The sequence below is a fragment of the Nerophis ophidion genome, linkage group LG16 (genome assembly GCF_033978795.1).
Source record: "Nerophis ophidion isolate RoL-2023_Sa linkage group LG16, RoL_Noph_v1.0, whole genome shotgun sequence".
Classification (NCBI taxonomy): Eukaryota; Metazoa; Chordata; class Actinopteri; order Syngnathiformes; family Syngnathidae; genus Nerophis; species Nerophis ophidion.
This window is the reverse complement of record NC_084626.1, coordinates 37491587-37514226: the sequence shown is the minus strand read 5'-3', so window position 1 is coordinate 37514226 and position 22640 is coordinate 37491587. Positions and strand designations below refer to the sequence as shown.

The 22640-nt window shown below is 40.6% G+C and overlaps 1 protein-coding gene across 1 annotated transcript in view; it reads left to right on the top strand.

Moving 5' to 3' along the window:
• Positions 1-11017, top strand: part of esyt1b (extended synaptotagmin-like protein 1b) — an 87024-nt gene extending 76007 nt beyond the window's left edge. The window contains exons 47-52 of the mRNA XM_061875135.1: positions 52-198; positions 5432-5580; positions 7288-7419; positions 7506-7608; positions 7693-7742; positions 10520-11017. Of these exons, the coding sequence (XP_061731119.1) occupies positions 52-198; positions 5432-5580; positions 7288-7419; positions 7506-7608; positions 7693-7742; positions 10520-10547 (609 nt within the window). The 3' untranslated portion in view covers positions 10548-11017. The remainder of the gene's footprint in view (positions 1-51; positions 199-5431; positions 5581-7287; positions 7420-7505; positions 7609-7692; positions 7743-10519) is intronic.
• Positions 11018-22640: the final 11623 nt, after the last annotated feature.

The window sequence follows — 22640 nt, the reverse complement described above, 5'->3', positions numbered from 1 at the left end:
TGTTAGCTGTGCTAATAAGTAGCCATGCTCATGTTAGAATTTGTGTTGCAGTTGTCCAGTGGCTGGGACCAACCCATAGGTTCGCTGGTGGTCTCTGTCAGGGAACTGCTGGCTGAGCCACAGCTGATCCTGGATCAATGGTTCCATCTGGATGGAGCAACAGCTGACAGTGAAGTCCTGCTCAGGCTTGAACTCAAGGTTGGCTTGAAAACACAACTGCAATACACGCCGAGCACACTACACAGTCCCTCCAGGATGTCATTAAGTCGCAGTGGCGGCAATTCACTTAAAGTTCAACCCATCCTCGCAATAAATGTGCAACCTTGCAACTTTGTCCAATGCCCACATTTCCCCTCACATTTTGGCCAATCAAATTTGTCTCAGAGTGGGGCTCAAACGCACACATATATTGTCTAAACAAAGTTTGTTTCTGGTGTAGACGAAGCAGGAAGAGCAACATGTTCACACGGCACTATTGTCGTTCTTCCTCAAAGCTTAAACACTTCTGTTTCCTGTCTACAGCTCTTAGCCTTTGGGTAATGTAGCATACAAACAATTAGCAACACATTTCATAGTTGTCATGTATTTATATATTTATTCAACCATTATTTAACCAGGGTAAGTCCAGTAAGAACCTATTTTCATTTGCAATGCTGACCTAACAAAGAGGCAGCATTTACAGTACATGACAGACATGTTGAAGTGTGATAATAATCTCTGATTTTACCGACAAAAAGTACAGCTACAGATCACTTTCACCAGTTCACAAATGCTTTTAACGTGAGGTGGTAAATGTGTTGAAACATAATTAAATTTTTAGGATGGACAAATAAAACATAAAAAGAGAATATTTGCAAAATGTGGACAACAGAGCTGACAGCAAACATTTAGGAAGCTTTTGAAGAGGTTTCTTTCTGCAATTATAAAAACAGTGGAACTTTGATTTACAAACTTAACTGTTCCTTGAGCATGGTTTGTAAATAGAAAAGTGTGTATAGTGAAGCAGTGTTCGCCACACTAATATGTATATGTAAAACTCAAAAGGTGTGTGTATATGTATATATATATATATATATATGTATATACAGTATATATGTATATATATATATATATATATATATGTATATATATATGTATATATATATATATATATATATATATATATATATATATATATATATATATATATATATATATATATATATATATATAGGATTGGGCGAAATTGCCTTTTTTTAATACCGCAATTTTTTTAGGCCATATCGCGATATACGTTATATTTCTCGGTATTTTGCCTTAGCCTTGAATGAACACTTGATGCATATAATCACAGCAGTATGATGATTCTATGTGTGTACATTAAAACATTCTTGTTCATACTGCACTAATATATGCTACTTTTAAAGTTTCATGCAGAGAAGGAAATCAAAACTAAGTCAATTTACCAAAACGGTATTTATTAAAGTTATTAGCAGGTGACTTTTCAAATGATGCTACATATTAGCAGTAATGCTACTTTTGGTAGCAACGCTTGTGCCCCACACTTGACAAATTAAAGTTGTCTATTCGACATATTCCCGCTTGAAGCCGAACCACCGCCAGACGATGGACCCTGTGCTGTTTTTCTTGGGAATTAATTCTTCCTTCATTTGTTACGAGATTCGCACCTTCTTTCTCTCGCTACAACCCGCTAGCATCACAGCTAACGTTAACCACGCCGCTACTTCTCTGCTCGGCGAGGACGTATATGTATGTGACATACGTAAGAATGTGCGCCTGGTTGTCTGTGAGAAGGATACACAGGAAAGAGCGAGGAGAGCCTGTAGTAAAATGCCCGCAGCTAAAAACAACTGCGTGAGAACAACTACTCGAATGACAAACCCGCAATATATCGCGTATATCTCCAAGCCCTATATATATATATATATATATACAGTCAAGAAAATAAGTTTTTGAACACCCTGCTATTTTGCAAGTTCTCCCACTTAGAATAATACATGGAAGGGTCTGAAATTTTCACGGTGGGTGCATGTCCACTGTATGAGAGATAACCTAAAAAGAAAAATCCCAAAATCCAATTCTATGATTTTTTTAACAATTTGTGTGATACAGCTGAAAATAAGTATTCGAATACCTGTCTATCAGCCAGAATCCTGACCCTCAAAGACCTGTTAGTCCGCCTTTAAAAGTCCTCCTCCACTCCACTGTATTATCCTGAATCAGATGCACCTGTGTGAGGTCGTTAGCTTCATAAAGAAACCTATCCACCCCATACAATCAGTAGGACCCAAACATTCAGCATGGCTAAGAGCAAAGAGCTGTCCAGAGACACCAGCGACAAAATTGTACAACTCCACAAGGTTTGAAAGGGCTCTGGAGAAATTGCCAAGAAGCTTGGTGAAAAAAGGTCCACTGTTGGAGCAATCATTAGAAAAGTGAAGAAGCTAAACATGACGGTCAATCTCAATCGGAGTGGAGCCCCAAGCAAGATGTCACCTCGTGGGGTCTCAACGATGCTAAGAAAGGTGAGGAATCAGCCCAGGACTACACGACAGGACTTGGTCAATGACCTGAAAAGAGCTGGGACCACTGTTTCCATGTTCACTGTTCGTAATACACTAAGACGTCAGGGTTTGAAATCATGCATGGCACGGAAGGTTCCCCTGCTTAAACCAGCACATGTTAAGGCCCGTCTTAAGTATGCCAATGACCATTTGTATGACCCAGAGGAGTCATGGGAGAAAGTTTTGTGGACAGATGTGGACACATAATTCCACTATGTGTGTTTGGAGGAAGAAGAATGATGCGTATCATCCCAAGAACACCATTCCTACTGTGAAGCATGGGGGTGGTAGCATCATGCTGTGGGGGTGTTTTTCTGCTCATGGGACAGGACGACTGCACTGTATTAAGGAGAGGATGACTGCAGCCGTGTATTGTGAGATTTTGGCCAAAAACTTCCTTCCCTTAGTCAGATCATTGTAAATGATTCGTGGCTGGATTTTCCAACATGACAATGGCCCAAAGCACACAGCCAGGAAAAACAAGAATTGGCTTCGTAAGAACCATATCAAGGTTCTGGAGTGGCCTAGCCAGTCTCCAGACTTAAATCCAATTGAAAATCTTTGGATGGAGCTGAAAGTCTGTGTTACTCAGCGACAGCCCAGAAAGCTGACTGATCTAGAGAAGATCTGTATGGAGGAGAGGGCCAAAATCCGTCCTGCAGTCTGTGCAAACCTGGTGAAGAAAAACAGGAAACGTTTGACATCTGTAATTGCAAACAAAGGCAACTCTACCAAATATCAATGTTGGTGTTCAAATACTTATTTTTAGCTTTATCACACAAATAGTTAAAAAAACATAGATTGTGATTTCTGGATTTTTCTTTTTAGGTTCTCTCATACAGTGGACATGCACTTACCGTGAAAATTTCATAGACGCGCGCACAGCTGCTTGGCTTGATGCCAAATATTAGCGCAGTAAAAATCGCCCACGTAGCGCAAACTCAGTGAAATGTCTGAATTTTGTAACAAAATGTTCCAATTTTCGTTTTACTTTTAACAATGTGTGTTTTACCTGCTACATGTCTTATATGGGCCTCACGGTGGTAGAGGGTTAGTTCGTCTGCCTCACAATACGAAGGTCCTGAGTAGTCTGGGGTTCAATCCCGAGCTCGGCATCTTTCTGTGTGGAGTTTGCATGTTCTCCCCGTGAATGCATGGGTTCCTTTCGAGTACTCTGGCTTCCTCCCACTTCCAAAGACATGTTATTATGACAATGACAATAAAGGAATCGATTGATTGTTTGTGTGGTCCGCTGGCAGGCATTTTGTGCTTGCTTGCATTGAAGAGCTTCTGGGGCGGCATACCTTGGTTGGTAGAGTTGCCGTGCCAGCAACTTGAGGGTTCCAGGTTTGATTACCGCTTCCGCCATCCTTGTTACTCCAGTTGTGTCCATGGGCAAGACACTTTACCCACCTGCTCTCAGTGCCACCCACACTGGTTTAAATGTAACTTAGATATTGGGTTTCACTTTGTAAAGCGCTTTGAGTCACTAGAGAAAAGCGCTATATAAATATAATTCACTTCACTTCTCTCTGCCTCACTCTCTCTCTGTTTGATATACAGTACTGTGTAGCAAACCTTCACTAAAATCTGGACTTTTGGCGAGGCTGGAACCCATCATTTAAATGTATATTCTTTCTTATGGGGAAAGATTCATCACTACACTATCTTTTCCATTCACCAACCTTGTTCGAGAACCAATTGCATGAATCGAGGTTCACTGTATTTGTATTAAATTTTTTGTTGAAATTCTGTCCTTTTTTAGGTTAATGTTACAAGGAACACTCAAAACATGATAAAATTCATAAAGTCATAGATTGACTCTATCAACTACACACTCAAACCATATTTGTAGCTTTTTCTGAGAGTTTGCATACTTTAAATATGTTTCATAAATAAATAAATATTAATAAATAAGTTAATAATGCAGAGTTATACAATATTATTAGAAAATGTGTGATTGTAAAATCTCCTGAGCAAAATGTAAATGTATTGTGTTAATGGTGTTGCAAAGCGGAAGAATTGTTGTAATGTTGAGACCACACGGACCGTAAACCAGGCAGAACATGCAAGAGGAGAGGGTGCCTCAGCACGTTGTCTTCAGCTCCTGAGTGCATTCGATGATTTGTGTAAAACTTCAAGCAAGTGATTATTAGAACCTCTTTTGGTTATAAGCAGCCAACGAGGTATTGTATTTTTTGTGATTTCATTTATTTCCGAGTGTTTATTGATGTAAATTCAAAGTCTAATGTACTGTATTGTACTGTAATTGCAAGTTCTCACGGCGTTGGCGTGGATGGTCTTTTTGAACAAAAGACAGCTACCTTGACCAGCCCCGAACTGTGAACCATCACTGTAGACACCTTTCACATTTGATCACTAAAGACACTTTAACTGCTGCTGTGACCCAAGGTCACCTCCATATTTATACTGTTGACTGTCAATCAGAATGTGCAATAATGTTATGTTACTTACTGTGCCTTGTATATACTTTATTTTAATTTTTTATTTTTAGCTAAGTACCGTGCAACTTGTTGAAGGGTGGACTAGCAAAGTAAGATTTTCATTGTACTGCAAACTGTCTGTTTAACTGTGCCTATGACAATAAGCAATCTTGAATCCAGCAAGAAGGAGTCAATAAACGCCCATTTTACAAAAAAGAACTTTGCTGTGTTGCCGTGGAGCTACAATATTATTGTGAAAAAAAGCTTAAAAACATCAACATTTTTTCCCGCAACTTGCTGAACAATCCAGACATTTAAGGCTCCAATAATCCCAATAAAAGCTTGCGATATCCTGGAGGGCCTGGCTGTAGTGCATGCACTGTGGACAACGCTAGTGGACAACTTTGTTTTGCTCTTCCACAGGTTCTGGAGTCCAGAATGGTGGAGATGATCGGTAGAGGGACTCTGCCTTGTGCCACTGCTGGTAGTGGATCTGGTAACGGGCAGGTGAAGTTGTCGCTTTACTTCGACTCGCGAGAAGGCAAGCTGAGCGTCATCGTACACGCCTGCAGGTGGGCGCCTACTTAGGGCTACTACACCTGCACCTTCACATTGGATTTAATACATGAGTTGTATTCACAGATGATGTGAAGAAATCATCAAAAGTGCAGCAGTAGAGAACATAAGATCACCCTTCCCTCCTTACACATCCATTTGAAACTATTTTATACGTCCTCCTAATCTTCTCACTGTCCACTATAGCATTTACAAATGACATGATGTCACGTATCCAATACTCTATGAAGAAAAGATACAAAAAATATGGCCAACATAAACGCACCGTTTATTTGTCTTTTGTACCGGGATAAATATTGTGCTTCTATTGTCATTATAGTCAAGTCATACAACAAAAAGACGAGAGCTGCTCTGTTAGATAAGTAAGTGCACAGTACTGGCAGTGTGTAGGGCGGGTTTGGATTACAATCACAGCTGCTTATGGTGTGGAGATAAGACAAAGGACATGATAATATGTTCATAAAGATCAAATACAACATTAAAGGCCTACTGAAACCCACTACTACCGACCACGCAGTCTGATAGTTTATATATCAATGATGAAATATTAACATTGCAACACATGCCAATACAGCCGGTTTAGTTGACTAAATTGCAATTTTAAATTTCCCGCGGAGTTTCTTGCTGAAAACGTCGCCGAATGATGACGCGTGCGCGTGACATCACGGACTATCAGGAAATATTAGCGCAGCACTATTTGCAGCCAAAAGTCATCTCTTTTCATCGCGCAATTAAACAGTATTCTGGACATCTGTGTTGCTGAATCTTTTGCAATTTGTTCAATTAATAATGGAGAAGTCAAAGTAGAAAGATGGAGTTGGGAAGCTTTAGCCTTTAGCCACACAAACACACAGTGATTCCTTGTTTAAAATTCCCAGAGGTGAAGCTTTACTATGGACCAGAGCGGTCAAGCGAACATGGTTCCCGACCACTTGTCAACCGGCAGGTTTCGGTTAGAAAATGGTGGTAAAAAGTCGCCTCTTACCAGAGATCAGCTGAGCTTGCGCTGTCCATGCAGCTGACGTCGACTTCCCTCAGAGACTGGCGTCAACACACCGATGGACACACCCCTGTGACTATCAGGTACTATTTAATCGCACTAAAACACTAGCAACAAAACAGAAAAAAAAGGGATTTCCCAGAATTATCCTAGTAAATGTGTCTAAAAACATCTGAATACGTCCCAATGCAATTGCCTTTTTTTTTTTTTTCTAGTCCTTCGCTATCAATATCATCATCCACGAATCTTTCATCCTCGCTCAAAGTAATGGGGAAATTGTTGTTTTCTCGGTCCAAATAGCTCTTGCTGCTGGAGGCTCCCATTATAAACAATGTGAAGACGTGAGGAGCCCTCACCCTTGTGACGTCATCGTCTGCTACTTCCGGTAAAGGCAAGGCTTTTTTCTTCAGCACCAAAAGTTGCGAACTTTATCGTGGATGTTAGCTACTAAATCCTTTCAGCAAAAATATGGCAATATTGCGAAATGATTAAGTATGACACATAGAATGGACCTGCTATCCCCGTTTAAATAAGAAGATCTAATTTCAGTAGGCCTTTAAGTAATCAAAGGGTTGCAAATAGGACATATTCCCCACATTTCAGTTTAAAGCAGGAGTAGTTGCATGAATGGACTCTACAGAAAGCCTCATTTAAACCACATTAATGAAGATGGCGACTGAAACATTTTTTTGTCCGTGTACAGAGGTTTGTTGTGTCCCAGTAAGGACGCAGTAGACAGCTATGTCTCCCTCTCACTGCTGCCTGACAAAACCAAAGCCACCAAGAGGAAGACGGCTGTAAAGAAACGAGATCTCAACCCCGAATTCAATGAGAGGTAAGTGACTGAAGTGTACTATCATGTATACTTGGTGTTATGTTTACATTTCTACTTTCATCTTTGTTGACTTTCCTGTACTCTAGGTTTGACTACAACTTGACTGTGGAGGAAATAAAACACAGACACCTCAACTTGTCAGTGAAGAATAACTCTGCATCATTCAGAAGCCGCGACATCATTGGACAGGTGATGATTTCTTGTATGACTTAGTTCTGTATACGTTAGTGACATCCATGCTTCTCCCTAAACAATTACAATCTTGTCCTGCAGATGCAGATCAACTTGGCAGAGGTTGACCTCATTTCTGGAGTCACTGAGTGGTGAGCATAGCAGATAAACCTTTAATTGATAATTAATTAATTTAATTGAGTCAAACAAAAACCTGATTAGGACACCCGCAGGCAAACGGTCCATAGCCCCAAAACACTGACGTCTTACCATTTAGCATGAATGTGTCTATAGAGCATGTTTAGGAGCAAAACGCCTCTCTCACATGTTTGCTCCACTTTTTGAGAAAAGAGGTCCCCAATCAGTCGCTCATGACATCATGGACATAAACCCGCACCTCACTAAATGAGCCCACCAGATTATTTAAAAAAAACAGGCTTTGCTACACATTCTAAAATACAGCCTGTAGCTCTGTTAATTTATCTGTTAGTCAGCTGCCGACCTGGCAGCTGTAAGTTTGATTGTTGTGTTCATATTCAGCGAATTGGTTGACCCAGCATGGCATCTGTGTAATGTTTAATGTTAGCACTTTAACCATACTTGCCAAACTTGAGACCTCCGATTTTGGGTGGTGGGGGGGCGTGGTGTGGTTAAGAGGGGAGCAGTATAAGTCACCAACTCAAATATTTCATATATATTACATATATACTGTATATATGTATGAAATACTTGACTTTCAGTGAATTCTAGCTATATACAGTATATTTATTTCATTATATATATATAAATAAAAGAAATAGTTGAATTTCAGACGGCACCTATCAAATACACAGTAATAAAAACACAGTTCTACTAACTGTACTGTGATTGCTGGTTACTAAAAAAAAAAAAACCAACAACACTTTCCTTTCACTATTTGAGTAACCTTTGTGCTGCCATTTGCGTACTGGCGAGAGTCACTTGCCGTCAGGTGCACAACACCACCTACATCATTGGCCAAACAAAAAGCAACCCCATAACGCTATAGCCAACATTCACCAGGAGATGGCAACAGACAACATAGATCACTCTATTACAGACGGCGTCGCCATGGCTGTAACTTCCTCGTCCTTTTGCTTCGTCTCCTTGTGTGTGCAGTTTTTTATTAAAATCCGTAGATGTTGTAACGTGATTGGGCAGGCAAGCTGTTTCTATAACAGGAAAGTGGACATGAAAACAGGCTGTCCCCACTTATGTCCGCATGAGTCCGGCTGAATTCCGGGAGATTTTTGTGAAAAAAATTCTTACAGGAGGTTTTTGGGAGAGGCGCTGAATTTCATGAGTCTCCTGGAAAATCCGGGAGGGTTGGCAAGTATGACTTTAACCCACATAGCTATGCTAGCATCGCACGCGTTTGTGTCCTCCTGTACCACTCCTCGATCGTACGTTCTTGTATGGGATATGACATCTATGATGTTGGACAAGTGTGGAGTAAGTGTTTTTGCAAGAAGTGGAGAAATACCTGAAAAAATAAAGCTCATTTGCATTAAAGCGAAACATACTAGTGTTGTCCCGATACCAATATTTTGGTACCGGTACCAAAAATGCTTTGGATACTTTTCGGTACTTTCACAAAAAATTGCGTTATTGGTTTTATTTTAACAAAAAAATCGGCCATCCTCTGCTACCGATGTTCGGTCAATAACTACGACGACAACTGTACATTTTAATGACTTCACTGGAACTCCATGACACCGACAGCTAACTCGCGCTAAACAACAATGTCATTCCAATGTAGTAACTTACACTCAGAGGTGGGTAGAGTAGCCAGAAATTGTACTTAAGTAAGTGTACTGTTACTTTAGAGATGTATTACTCAAGTAAAAGTAAAGAGTAGTCACCCAAATTTTACTTGAGTAAAAGTAAAAAGTATGTTGTGAAAAAACTACAAGTACTGAGTAACTGATGAGTAACCTGTTCGTTTAATGAAGACGGCAACAAGGAATGCACAAAAATATAAAAATAGCAATGAACAAATTCAGAGCCAGGATATCTCTTAAGCAACTAAAACAATAATATGTATTAAATAATATATATTTGGTTTTACACTGTATTGACTTTTTTTTTTACCTTTGCAACCTCATTATACTATTGGCTAAGTTTTATATTCATAAATGTAAGTTTCTCAATACCCGACCTGTTTTTGTGCCTTAAAAAAAGATTTAGGACTCTACATTAAAAAACACTACCTCTAACAACCAAAAGGCTGTGAAAACGATGATGCTGTGTTCCAAATTTAAGGTATTTACTGAGATTGAGTGAGCATATGGCTTCGCACTTTGTTTATTTTATATATATATATATATATATATATATAATTAAAAATATATATATATTTTTTTTTGCATTTGATTTTAGTTACTTTGAATTTACAACCCCCTGGCGCTGTTTTGTACTTTGATTATTATTTTCAACTGTTTGTTAATGTTGAAAATTATAAATAAAGGTTTATAAAAAAAAAAGTGTGCAGTTAATCACCGCCTGGCTCTGTTTGATTGGTGAAACGGAGTCAAAAGTCACCAGTGACTGCATTTGATTGGTGAAACGCAGGCATGTGATGGATCCTACTTTGAAGGTCTGTCTGAAAAACCAAAACAAAGCGTGCATTAACAGATTGATAAAAATCGGTAGCGAGCAGCGAGCTGAATGTAGATAAATGGAGCGCAGTAAAAGTAGCGTTTCTTCTCTATAAATATACTCAAGTAAAAGTATGTTGCATTAAAACTACTCTTAGAAGTACGATTTATCCCAAAAGTTACTCAAGTAGATGTAACGGAGTAAATGTAGCGCATTACTACCCACCTCTGCTTACACTACTTTACTCCCAAAGGTTATACTTTTCCCCCCACAGAAAAATGTGATTTTAATGGACTGTTTTTGTTTCCCACAGGTTCACACTGAGAGATGAAGCGGAGTAGTGAACATAAAAGGCGGCATCGCGTCATTGCTGTAACTTGCACAAGATGCCTTCTGCTTTCCACTTCTGTATTGGACACCGCTGCCGCATGCATGCATGCACACACATGCACACCAACTGTGCTCCTTGATATAAACATACAAAAGTGCAAAGCCAAGCCAAATATTTGTATCACACAAAAACTCGGTACTGACTTGAGAAAAGTTTAATATATAATAGAATAGCCAAAAGTGAGCTTGAAATTGTGTTACATTGCGTCGCGTCAATTAAAAATACCACTTGAGTGTTAATGACCCGTTTTCGGACTTTTATTATAAAGCAGCTTGCTTGGTTGTGTTTGACAGTGCATTTTTTTTATAAGATTGTTGTTTTTAGCTTTGCATCAGGTTAATGCAGTTTAATTTGTGTATATTTGCAAATACTGTACACCTATTGTTGAAAGACGGGATATTAAAATTCATATTGCACATATTCGTGGAGTGTTCTTGTCTTTCTCTCTCACACACACGCATACACTAGATACACTTACACATTCAAACAAGAACCAATACAAAGGCAAAACAGCAGCAGAAGCAATAATATTCCATTTTAAGAATTGACACCATTTACTAATGTGTTTATTAATGGTTGATTTATATAAGTTAGTAAGGTAAAGTTTTGTACCGGACAAGTTTTGGCCACCTTGCTTCTGCAGCCTTCATCAGAGGTGTCACGTGATGTTAGCGTGACGTTGTCTATGCACGTCAGTAGGCTAAATGAACCAACATATTTAGGCACCGAATGTCCCTTTGGGACAGAGGACCCTATTGTATATCTAAGGTTTTATTATTATTATTCTTTATTATTATTCCGCCGCCTCTTTTAGCTGTAATTTGACCCCCTTAACATGCTTGAAAACTGACCATGTTTTACACAAAAATCAGGACTGGCAAAAATTGACATCTAATAAAAAAAACAAAAAAAACCCGAAACTCAAAATTGCGCTCTAGCACCCCCTAGGAAAAAACACAGACAAAACCGCTTGTAACTTCCGTTAGGAATGTTGTAGAGACGTGAAACAAAAACCTCTATGTATGTCTGATTTAGACCTAGATTTCATACAATTACATCCTTCAGTAAAAATCAACAGGAAGTTAGCAAAAACCCCTTCAACACAAAAGTTTCCTAAAAAAAAAATTCATTTTTGCCTCTTTGAGCTATAATTTGACCCCCTTAAAATGCTTCAAAACTCACCAAACTGGACACACACATCAGGACTGGTGAAAATTGCGATCTAATAAAAAAACATATCCCAAAACTCAAAATTGCGCTCTAGCACCCCCTAGGAATAAAACACTGACACAACTGCGCTTGGGAAGAAAACACAGACAAAACTGCTTGTAACTTCCGGTAGGAATGTCGTAGAGACATGAAACAAAAACCTCTATGTAGGTCTTACTTAGACCTACATTTCATTAAATGACACCCTTCAGCAAAAATCAACAAGAAGTTGGCAATTACCCCTTCAAAACAAAAGTTTTGTAAAAACCTGTCACCTTTTTTCAAACATTACCTCCTCTGAACACGTTTGTTGTGTTGGCTTCAAACTAGCACAGGAAAGAGATTGAACCCTTCTGATTAAAAGTTGCGCAAAGAGTTTTTCTAACTCCTCCGGATTTGATTTTATGAGCCTTCAAAGAACTGCTGCGCTGATGCTGCTGCGCTGCTGCCATCCCAAGATGGCCGCTTAAAAGCAGGAAGCACCAGTGTGACTACACAATGCAGAGAAGGTAGGTACTGTGCGGGTAAAGATATGTTGACTGGGTGAAAGAAGGAGGCACCAGTTTGACTACAGGATATAGAGAAGGTAGGTAATTTGCAGGTAACGATATGTTGACTGGGTGATGGCAGGAAGCACCAGCTTGTATGGGTGAAAGAAAGAAGCACCAGTGTGACCCCAGGATGCAGGGAAGGTAGGTAATGTGCAGGTAAAGATATGTTGAATGGGTAAAGGCAGGAAACACCAGCAAAAGTCGGTCCGGTCCATCGCAGCTTGCAGCTTTAATTATTAATGTGGTTGTAATGTGCCCTAGCTGAAAGTTTCAAATGTGTTGCGTTGCCCTTACTAAGTTGTGTTAATAGTCATTTTTACAGCAGTGCAAACTACAGCCACAATTAATAAACAGAAAAACCGCGTCAGGTTTAAGTACTTAATAGTAAAGACATTTTGTAGGTGACTCAGCGCCACGGACAGTGTTTAACCCTCAGGGAGTAATTGTTATGAAAAATATAGATCCGAAGACCCAAAAGGGTTTCAGTCATTAAAGTAAATTATATTAATATATATATATATATATATATATATTTGTTCTTATTTAACGCTTTAATGTCTGGATTAACTTCAGATACATCTGTTGATATAAAGTTTTATTTATGTTTTCTATGTTTTATGCCCTTTTTGTCAAAGGAAAACATTTTTTTATCATGGCAAAAACACACTTTACAATTTTTCCCCCCCAAAAATGTATTTGTCAAATATTTGATGTGAAGTAAATAAAGCCTTAAATAGGTCAATAATTCACATTGATTTTGATAATGGTTTGAGCATTGATGGTTTTGAATATAAAAATGACGTTTGAGTGTTAAAAGTAAGTCATATATGGATGGACGACATGCGAGCAGACATCCTCGACAATCTTAAATCTGTTGTCAGAGGAGAGAGCGGCGGTTAACGAGCCATTCGCGAGCTATCCCTCGTCCCATGGCGGAGCCATTGCTCGCCTGGAGTTTGCTGCTGATGCTAGCGAACTAACTGAACTTTGCACTAGTGTCAACAGGCTAACTGCCACTGTTGATCTCTTTTAAAACCTGAAACTGGACGACAGGCAATGCCCACCGGACCTTCTGCGCCATGCAGGCCTAAAGAAGCCAAACCTCATTGGCCGCTCTTTGTACGAGTGAATTTATTTCAAGTCTGGTATCACTCCTGTTTCTTTTTGTTCGCCAAACTGTTGTACTGAAACAAGTACAACAGTTAAGAGGCGTTCATCTTCATTAGCCAAACTGTTATGAGTCTTATATTGATATAAAAAAATAAACACCATTTTTTTTTTTTACCTTACTTGTGTTTTTTTCATGTCAAAAAATGTTTTACTTTAAAAAACATTCAAGTGACATAGCATTTTGTTAATGTTTTATTGTGTGTAGTTAATTCCTATGTGACATTTCTGCTCAAACTCTTAAAGGCCTACTGAAATGAGATTTTCTTATTTAAATGGGGATAGCAGGTTCATTCTATGTGTCATACTTGATCATTTTGCGATATTGCCATATTTTTGATGAAAGGATTTAGTAGAGAAAATTGACGATAAAGTTCGCAACTTTTGGTCCCTGCCTTTCTCGGAAGTAGTGCACGTGAAGTCACTGATTGTCGAACTCCTCACATCCACCCATTGATTACAATCATGGACGCCAGCAGTGCGAGTGATTCTGACCGAGAAAGCGACAATTTCCCCATTAATTTGAGCGAGGGCGACCCCAAAAGGGAATAAGCGGTAGAAAATGGATGGATGGATGAAAGATTTGTGTTAGAGGATATTGATAGCGACGGACTAGAAAGAAAAAAAAAAAGCGACAGCGCCGAGCGACAGCAGTGTGAGCGTTTGAGATGTAATTAGACACATGTACTAGGATAATTTTGGAAGATCCCTTATCTGCTTATTGTTTTAATAGTGTTTTAGGGAGATTTTAAAGATTGTAAAGTAAAGATTCTAAAGACATACCGAGGTCGGATGCCTGCGTTGAACACACTGTGTCTCAGAGAGAAGCCGAGGAGCCAAGCTCACAGCTGCTGAAGAACGACGGATAATACACGGATGTCTTCGGTAAGATATATATCACAATTTCCCCATCCAAAAACATGCTGGTTGACGTAGAGAAAATGTTCGCTTGACCGCTCTGCTTTCACAACAAACAAAAAAACGCCGGCTGGGTCTCGGTGCTAAAGATAGCTGGAATCCACCGCTTTCCACCAACAGCATTGTTCTTTATAGTGTCCATTATTAAATGAACAAATTGCAAAAGATTAAGCAACACAGTTGTCCAAAATACTGTGTAATTATGCGGTTAAAGCAGACGACTTTTAGCTGTGTGTGTGCGCAGCGCTAATATTTCCTAACAATTCATGACGTCACGCGTACACGTCATCATTCCGCGACGTTTTCAACAGGACACTTTGCGGGAAATTTAAAATTGCAATTTAGTCAACTAAAAAAGCCGTATTGGCATGTGCTGCAATGTTAATATTTCATCATTGATATATAAACTATCAGACTGCGTGGTCGGTAGTAGTGGGTTTCAGTAGGCCTTTAAAGGATATGTCCCGATACAGCATGTACATATACATATAAATAACTTGAAAAATAATAAATAAATAAAAATACCTCCATCCTCTCTGAGCTGCAACCTTATCGTGGTAGAGGAGTTTGCGTGTCCCAATGATCCTAGGAGCTATGTTGTCCGGGGCATAAAGCCTCCTGGTAGGGTCTCCCAAGGCAAACAGGTTCTAGGTGAGGGATCAGACAAAGAGCAGCTCGAAGACCTTTATGAAGAAGAAAAATCATGGACCCAGATTTCCCTTGCCCGGACGCGGGTCACCGGGGCCCCCCTCTGGAGCTTTGTAGTTGTGTCATCGGATTTGCGGCCTCATGTTTTGGACACTCGGGTGAAGAGAGGGGCGGAGCTTTCTACCGATCACCACCTGGTGGTGAGTTGGCTGCGATGGTGGGGGAGAATGCCGGACAGACCTGGGAGGCCCAAACGCATTGTGAGGGTCTGCTGGGAACGTCTGGCAGAGTCTCCTGTCAGACAAAGTTTCAATTCCCACCTCCGGAAGAACTTTGAACATGTCACGAGGGAGGTGCTGGACATTGAGTCCGAGTGGACCATGTTCCGCACCTCTATTGTCGAGGCGGCAGATCGGAGCTGTGGCCGCAAGGTAGTTGGTGCCTGTCGGGGCGGCAATCCTAAAACCCCTTGGTGGACACCAGCGGTGAGGGATGCCGTCAAGCTGAAGAAGGAGTCCTATCGGGTCCTTTTGGCTCATAGGACTCCGGAGGCAGTGGACAGGTACCGACAGGCCAAGCGGTGTGCAGCTTCAGCGGTCGCGGAGGCAAAAACTCGGACATGGGAGGAGTTCGGGGAAGCCATGGAAAACGACTTCCGGACGGCTTCGAAACGATTCTGGACCACTGTCCGCCGCCTCAGGAAGGGGAAGCAGTGCACTATCAACGCCGTGTATGGTGCGGATGGTGTTCTGCTGACCTCAACTGCGGATGTTGTGGATAGGTGGAAGGAATACTTCGAAGACCTCCTCAATCCCACCAACAAGTCTTCCTATGAGGAAGCAGTGCCTGGGGAATCTGTGGTGGACTCTCCTATTTCTGGGGCTGAGGTCGCTGAGGTAGTTAAAAAGCTCCTCAGTGGCAAGGCCCCAGGGGTGGACGAGATCCGCCCGGAGTTCCTTAAGGCTCTGGATGCTGTGGGGCTGTCTTGGTTGACAAGACTTTGCAGCATCGCGTGGACATCGGGGGCGGTACCTCTGGATTGGTAGACCGGGGTGGTGGTTCCTCTCTTTAAGAAGGGGGACCGGAGGGTGTGTTCCAACTATCGTGGGATCACACTCCTCAGCCTTCCCGGTAAGGTTTATTCAGGTGTACTGGAGAGGAGGCTACGCCGGATAGTTGAACCTCGGATTCAGGAGGAACAGTGTGGTTTTCGTCCTGGTCGTGGAACTGTGGACCAGCTCTCGGCAGGGTTCTTGAGCGTGCATGGGAGTTTGCCCAACCAGTCTACATGTGCTTTGTGGACTTGGAGAAGGCATTCGACCGTGTCCCTCGGGAAGTCCTGTGGGGAGTGCTCAGAGAGTATGGGGTATCGGACTGTCTTATTGTGGCGGTCCGTTCCCTGTACGATCAGTGCCAGAGCTTGGTTCGCATTGCCGGCAGTAAGACGAACACATTTCCAGTGAGGGTTGGACTCTGCCAAGGCTGTCCTTTTTCACCGATTCTGTTCATAACTTATATGGACAGAATTTCTAGGCGCAGTCAAGGCGTTGAAGGGTTCCGGTTTGGTAACCGCAGGATTAGGTCTCTGCTTTTTGCAGATGATGTGGTCCTGATGGCTTCATCTGACCGGGATCTTCAGCTCTCGCTGAATCGGTTCGCAGCCGAGTGTGAAGCGACCGGAATGAGAATCAGCACCTCCAAGTCCGAGTCCATGGTTCTCGCCCGGAAAAGGGTGGAGTGCCATCTCCGGGTTGGGGAGGAGACCCTGCCCCAAGTGGAGGAGTTCAAGTACCTAGGAGTCTTGTTCACGAGTGAGGGAAGAGTGGATCGTGAGATCGACAGGCGGATCGGTGCGGCGTCTTCAGTAATGCGGACGTTGTACCGATCCGTTGTGGTGAAGAAGGAGCAGAGCCGGAAGGCAAAGCTCTCAATTTACCGGTCGATCTACGTTCCCATCCTCACCTACGGTCATGAGCTTTGGGTCATGACCGAAAGGATAAGATCACGGGTACAAGCGGCCGAAATGAGTTTCCTCCGCCGTGTGGCGGGGCTCTCCCTTAGAAATAGGGTGAGAAGCTCTGCCATCCGGGAGGGACTCAAAGTAAAGCCGCTGCTCCTTCACATTGAGAGGAGCCAGATGAGGTGGTTCGGGCATCTGGTCAGGATGCCACCCGAACGCCTCCCTAGGGAGGTGTTTAGGGCACGTCCAACCGGTAGGAGGCCACGGGGAAGACCCAGGACACGTTGGGAAGACTATGTCTCCCGGCTGGCCTGGGAACGCCTCGGGATCCCCCGGGAAGAGCTAGACGAAGTGGCTGGGGAGAGGGAAGTCTGGGTTTCCCTGCTTAGGCTGTTGCCCCCGCGACCCGACCTCGGATAAGCGGAAGATGATGGATGGATGGATGGATGGACCTCCATCTATCAAAATGTAAAAATAGAGATAAAGACATCATGTAATGAGAAAAAGCTTACATGTTGATAATACTAATGAACAAAAGAACAAATACCTGTCTTTAGATATATGGATAAAGTTAATCCATACCCTTTTTTATTAGATATTACAAATGACATGATGGTATTACATTCACACCCCAGCACTGCTTTACCTAACAATCAGTAATCATGATTTACATTTTCATAAAAAAATAATCTTAAATATTACTTCGGCCATAATTGGCAGCCGTACTTTTCAGACATGAACACTATTTTTTTATCTATATGGACAAAAACTGCAGTTATGTCTTATGGCCATCAGGTGCCATCTTTCAAAATTCCATCCATCCATTTTCTACCGCTTATTCCCTTTGGGATAGCGGGGGGCGCTGGTGCCTATCTCAGCTACAATCGGGCGGAAGGCGGTGTACACCCTGGACAAGTCGCCACCTCATCGCAGGGCCATCACAGATAGACAACATTCACACACTAGGGCCAATTTAGTGTTGCCAATCAACCTATTCCCAGGTGCATGTCTTTGAAGTGAATAAAATCATCAATAATAAGTCCCTCCTATGTGAACGAAACCAATAAAGATGACACCAAACAGCAAGAGCACTGTTTGGAGTGACTTATGATCTCTGTTTAACAGAAACACAGCGGCCACTGCTTCCGCTTTCAAATCCTCACATTCATCAAGATCTCCCGTGTCTGAGCACATGCCGTGGTAATGCACATGTGTACGAGACAGCCAAGATTAACATTGGCCACTATATGAGACCAAACCAATCAGTGGGTTGTTAAGGCCTACTGAAATGAGATTTTCTTATTCAAACGGGGATAGCAGGTCCATTTTATGTGTCATACTTGATCATTTTGTGATAGTGCCATATTTTTGTTGAAAGGATTTAGTAGAGAACATCGATGAAAATTTCGCAACTTTTGGTCGCTAATAAAAAAGCCTTGCCTGTACCGGAAGTAGCAGACAATGTGCGTGTGACGTCACCGGTGTGAGGGCTCCTCACATCCTCACATTGTTTATAATGTGAGCCTCCAGCAGCAAGAGTTATTCGGACTGAGAAAGCGACGATTTCCCCATTAATTTGAGCGAGGATGAAAGATTCGTGGATGAGGAAAGTTAGAGTGAAGCGCAAAAAAAGAAAAAAGAAAAAGCGACAGATCCAGGTGGCGGCAGTGGGACCGTTTCAGGTGTAATTAGACGCATTTACTAAGATAATTCTGGAAGATCCCTTATCTGCTTATTGTTTTAATAGTGTTTTAGTGAGATTGTAAAGACATTCCTAAAAGTCGGATGGCTGCGGTGAACGCCAGTGTCTCTCAGAGAAGCCGATGGAGGAGCCAAGATCACAGCTGCCTTTTTGAGCTGCAGGAGGAAGTCCAATAATCCACTGAAGTCTCTGGTAAGAGCCGACTTAATATCACAATTTTCCCATCCAAAAACTTGCTGGTTGACGTAGAAAACATGTTCGCTTGACCGCTCTGTGTTAAAGCTTCACAACAAACAAAGAAACACAGGCTGTGTCTCGGTTGCTAAAGGCAACTGCAATCCACCGCTTTCCACCAACAGCATTCTTATTTGACGTCTCCATTATTAATTGAACAAATTGCAAAAGATTCAGCAACACAGATGTCCAAAATACTGTGTAATTATGCGATAAAAAGAGACATCTTGCAGCCGTAAGTGGTGCTGTGATAAAATGTCCCCTCCAACAGAGACGTCACAAACCCACGTCATCATACGCGTCATCATTCCGCGACGTTTTCAACAAGAAACTCCGCTCGAAATTTAAAATTGTAATTTAGTAAACTAAACCAGCCGTATTGGCATGTGTTGCAATGTTAATATTTCATCATTGATATATAAACTATCAGACTGCGTGGTCGGTAGTAGTGGGTTTCAGTAGGCCTTTCAGCATCATGGCTAAAAGTGAAAAGGTGACTAAAGGGCAGTGGTGTGCCGTCAGGCCCAGCAAGGCCTTCTCTGATGGCCTAACATGGTTATGTTTACCTTTATCTTTAATTATGATCATGATTTCTAACCAGAAAGAGCAGAGCGTTTACCTCAGTGGTTCTCAAATGTGGGTACGTGTACCCCTGGGGGTACTTGAAGGTATGCCAAAGGGTACATGAGATATTTAAAACATATTCTACAAATAGCAACAATTCAAAAATCATTTAGAAATATATTTATTGAATAACACTTCAACAAAATATGAATGCAAGTTCATAAACTGTGAAAAGAAATGTAAAAATGCAATATTCAGTGATGATAGCTAGATTTTTTTGTGAACATGTTCCATAAATATTGATGTCAAAGATTTCTTTTTTGTGAAGAAATATTTAGAATTAAGTTGATGAATCCAGATGGATCTCTATTACAATCCCCAAAGAGAGCACTTTAAGTTGATGATTACTTCTATGTGTAGAAATCTGCATTTATAATTGAATCACTTGTTTATTTTTCAACAAGTTTTTAGTTATTTTTATATCTTTTTTTCCAAATAGTTCAAGAAAAACCACTACAAATGAGCAATATTTTGCTCTGTTATACAATTTAATAAATCAGAAACTGATGACATAGTGCCGTATTAGACTTCATCTCTTTTTTTTTCCAACCAAAAATGCTTTGCTCTGATTAGGGGGTACTTGAATTAAAAAAAATGTTCACAGGGGGTACATCACTGAAAAAAGGTTGAGAACCACTGGTTTTTACCTGATTCTGTTGTAAGCACAGTACCAATGGCGCGCAAATTTAATGTCAAATCAAATCAAATGTTTATTGGATTCATCACTAGAAGCATTTAAGTCTCACCTTAAACTCATTTGTATACTCTAGCCTTTAAATAGACTTCCTTTTTAGACCAGTTGATCGCCGCTTCTTTTCTTTTACTCCTCCGTCCCCTCCTCCCTTGTGGAGGGGGTCCGGTCCGATGGCCAAAGATGAAGTACTGGCCGTCCAGAGTCGGGACCCAGGATGGACCGCTCGTCGGTACACAGTATGGACCACTCGCCTGTGTATCTGTTGGGGACATCTCTACGCTGCTGATCCGACTCCGCTTGGGATGGTTTCCTGTGGACGGGACTCTCGCTGCTGTCTTGGATCCGCTTTGAACTGAACTCTCGCGGCTCTGTTGGATCCACTATGGATTTAACTTTCACAGTATCATGTTAGACCTGCTCAACATCCATATGCTTTCAGTCCCCTCTCCAAGGTTCTCAGTCATCATTGTCACAGACGTCCCACTGGGTGTGAGTTTTCTTTGCCCTTATTTGGATTCTTCCGAGGATGTCGTAGTGGTTTGTGCAGCCCTTTGAGACACTTGGGATTTAGGGCTATATAAATAAACATTGATTGATTTATGATCACTATACAGTGTACATCCACGGCAGAACTACTAACTAAACTACTACCACAACTTGGTTTACTAATTATAAAATATAATAATGTAGGGCAGGGGTCACCAACCTTTTTGAAACCAAGAGCTACTTCTTGGGTACTGATTAATGCGAAGGGCTACCAGTTTGATACACATTTAAATAAATTGCCAGAAATAGCCAATTCGCTCAATTCACCTTTAATAAATAAATCTATATATATAGAAAAATGGGTATTTCTGTATGTCATTCCGTCGTACATTTTTTTTCCTTCTACGGAAGGTTTTTTGTAGAGAATAAATGATGAAAAAACACTTATTTGAACGGTTTAAAAGAGGAGAAAACACGAAAAAAATTAAAATAAAAATTTGAAACATAGCTTATCTTCAATTTCGCCTCTTTAAAATTCAAAATTCAACCGAAAAAATTACGAGAAAAACTAGCTAATTCGAATCTTTTTGAAATAAATAAAAAAAGAATTTATGGAACATCATTTGTAATTTTTCCGGATTAAGATTAATTTTAGAATTTTGATGACATGTTTTAAATAGGTTGAAATCCAATCTGCACTTTGTTAGAATATATAACATTTTGGACCAAGCTATATTTCTAACAAGACAAATCATTATTTCTTCTAGATTTTCCAGAATTTTTTTTTTAAAGACATTCAAAAGAATTTGAAATAAGATTTAATATTTGATTCTACAGATTTTCTAGAATTGCCAGGATATTTCTTTTTAATTTTAATCATAATAAGTTTGAAGAAAAATTTCACAAATATTCTTTGTCGAAAAAACAGAAGCTAAAATGAAGAATTAAATAAAAATAAATTTATTATTCTTTACAACAACAACAAAAAAATACTTGAACATTGATTTAAATTGTCAGGAAAGAAGAGGAAGGGATTTTAAAGGTAAAAAGGTATATGTGTTTAAAAATCCTAAAATCATTTTTAAGGTTGTATTTTTTCTCTAAAATTGGTCTTTCTGAAAGTTATAAAAAGCAAAGTAAAAAAATGAATTTATTTAAACAAGTGAAGACCAAATCTTTAAAATATTTTTCTTGGATTTTCAAATTCTATTTGAGTTTTGTCTCTCTTAGAATTAAAAATGTCGAGCAAAGCGAAACCAGCTTGGTAGTAAATAAATAAAATTTAGGAGAATAGAGGCAGCTCACTGGTAAGTGCTGCTATTTGAGCTATTTTTAGAACAGGCCAGCGGGCTACTCATCTGGTCCTTACGGGCTACCTGGTGCCCGTGGGCACCGCGTTGGTGACCCCTGAGGGTTACCTGGAACTTGAAATAGGCCACCCGGCCTGAATCCACACTTGGTTGTAGTTTAGTCAGTAGTTTAGTCGTGGATGTACACTGTATAATGATGAATCCAATAAACATTTGATTTGATTTGACCCCAAAAGGGAATAAGCGGTAGGAAATGGATGGATTTGATTTGAAATTAAATTAAATGCGGTTGCGCATTTTTGCAAATTGCTCGCCATTGGTATTGTGCTTACAACAATTCTCACCTTTTTTTGTAAGGGGCGCCGGAGGTTGGCAGACCCGGTCAGTGATTCTGTTCAGTCTCCCTGGATTGTTTGTCTGCTCTTGAATGGGATTGTACTGTAAATCTTAATTTCCCCTCAGGGATTATTAAAGTTTTTCTGATTCATAAAAGGTCTGGGCTGTTAAATTTCATACAAATAAAGTAGAGGATGCAGACAG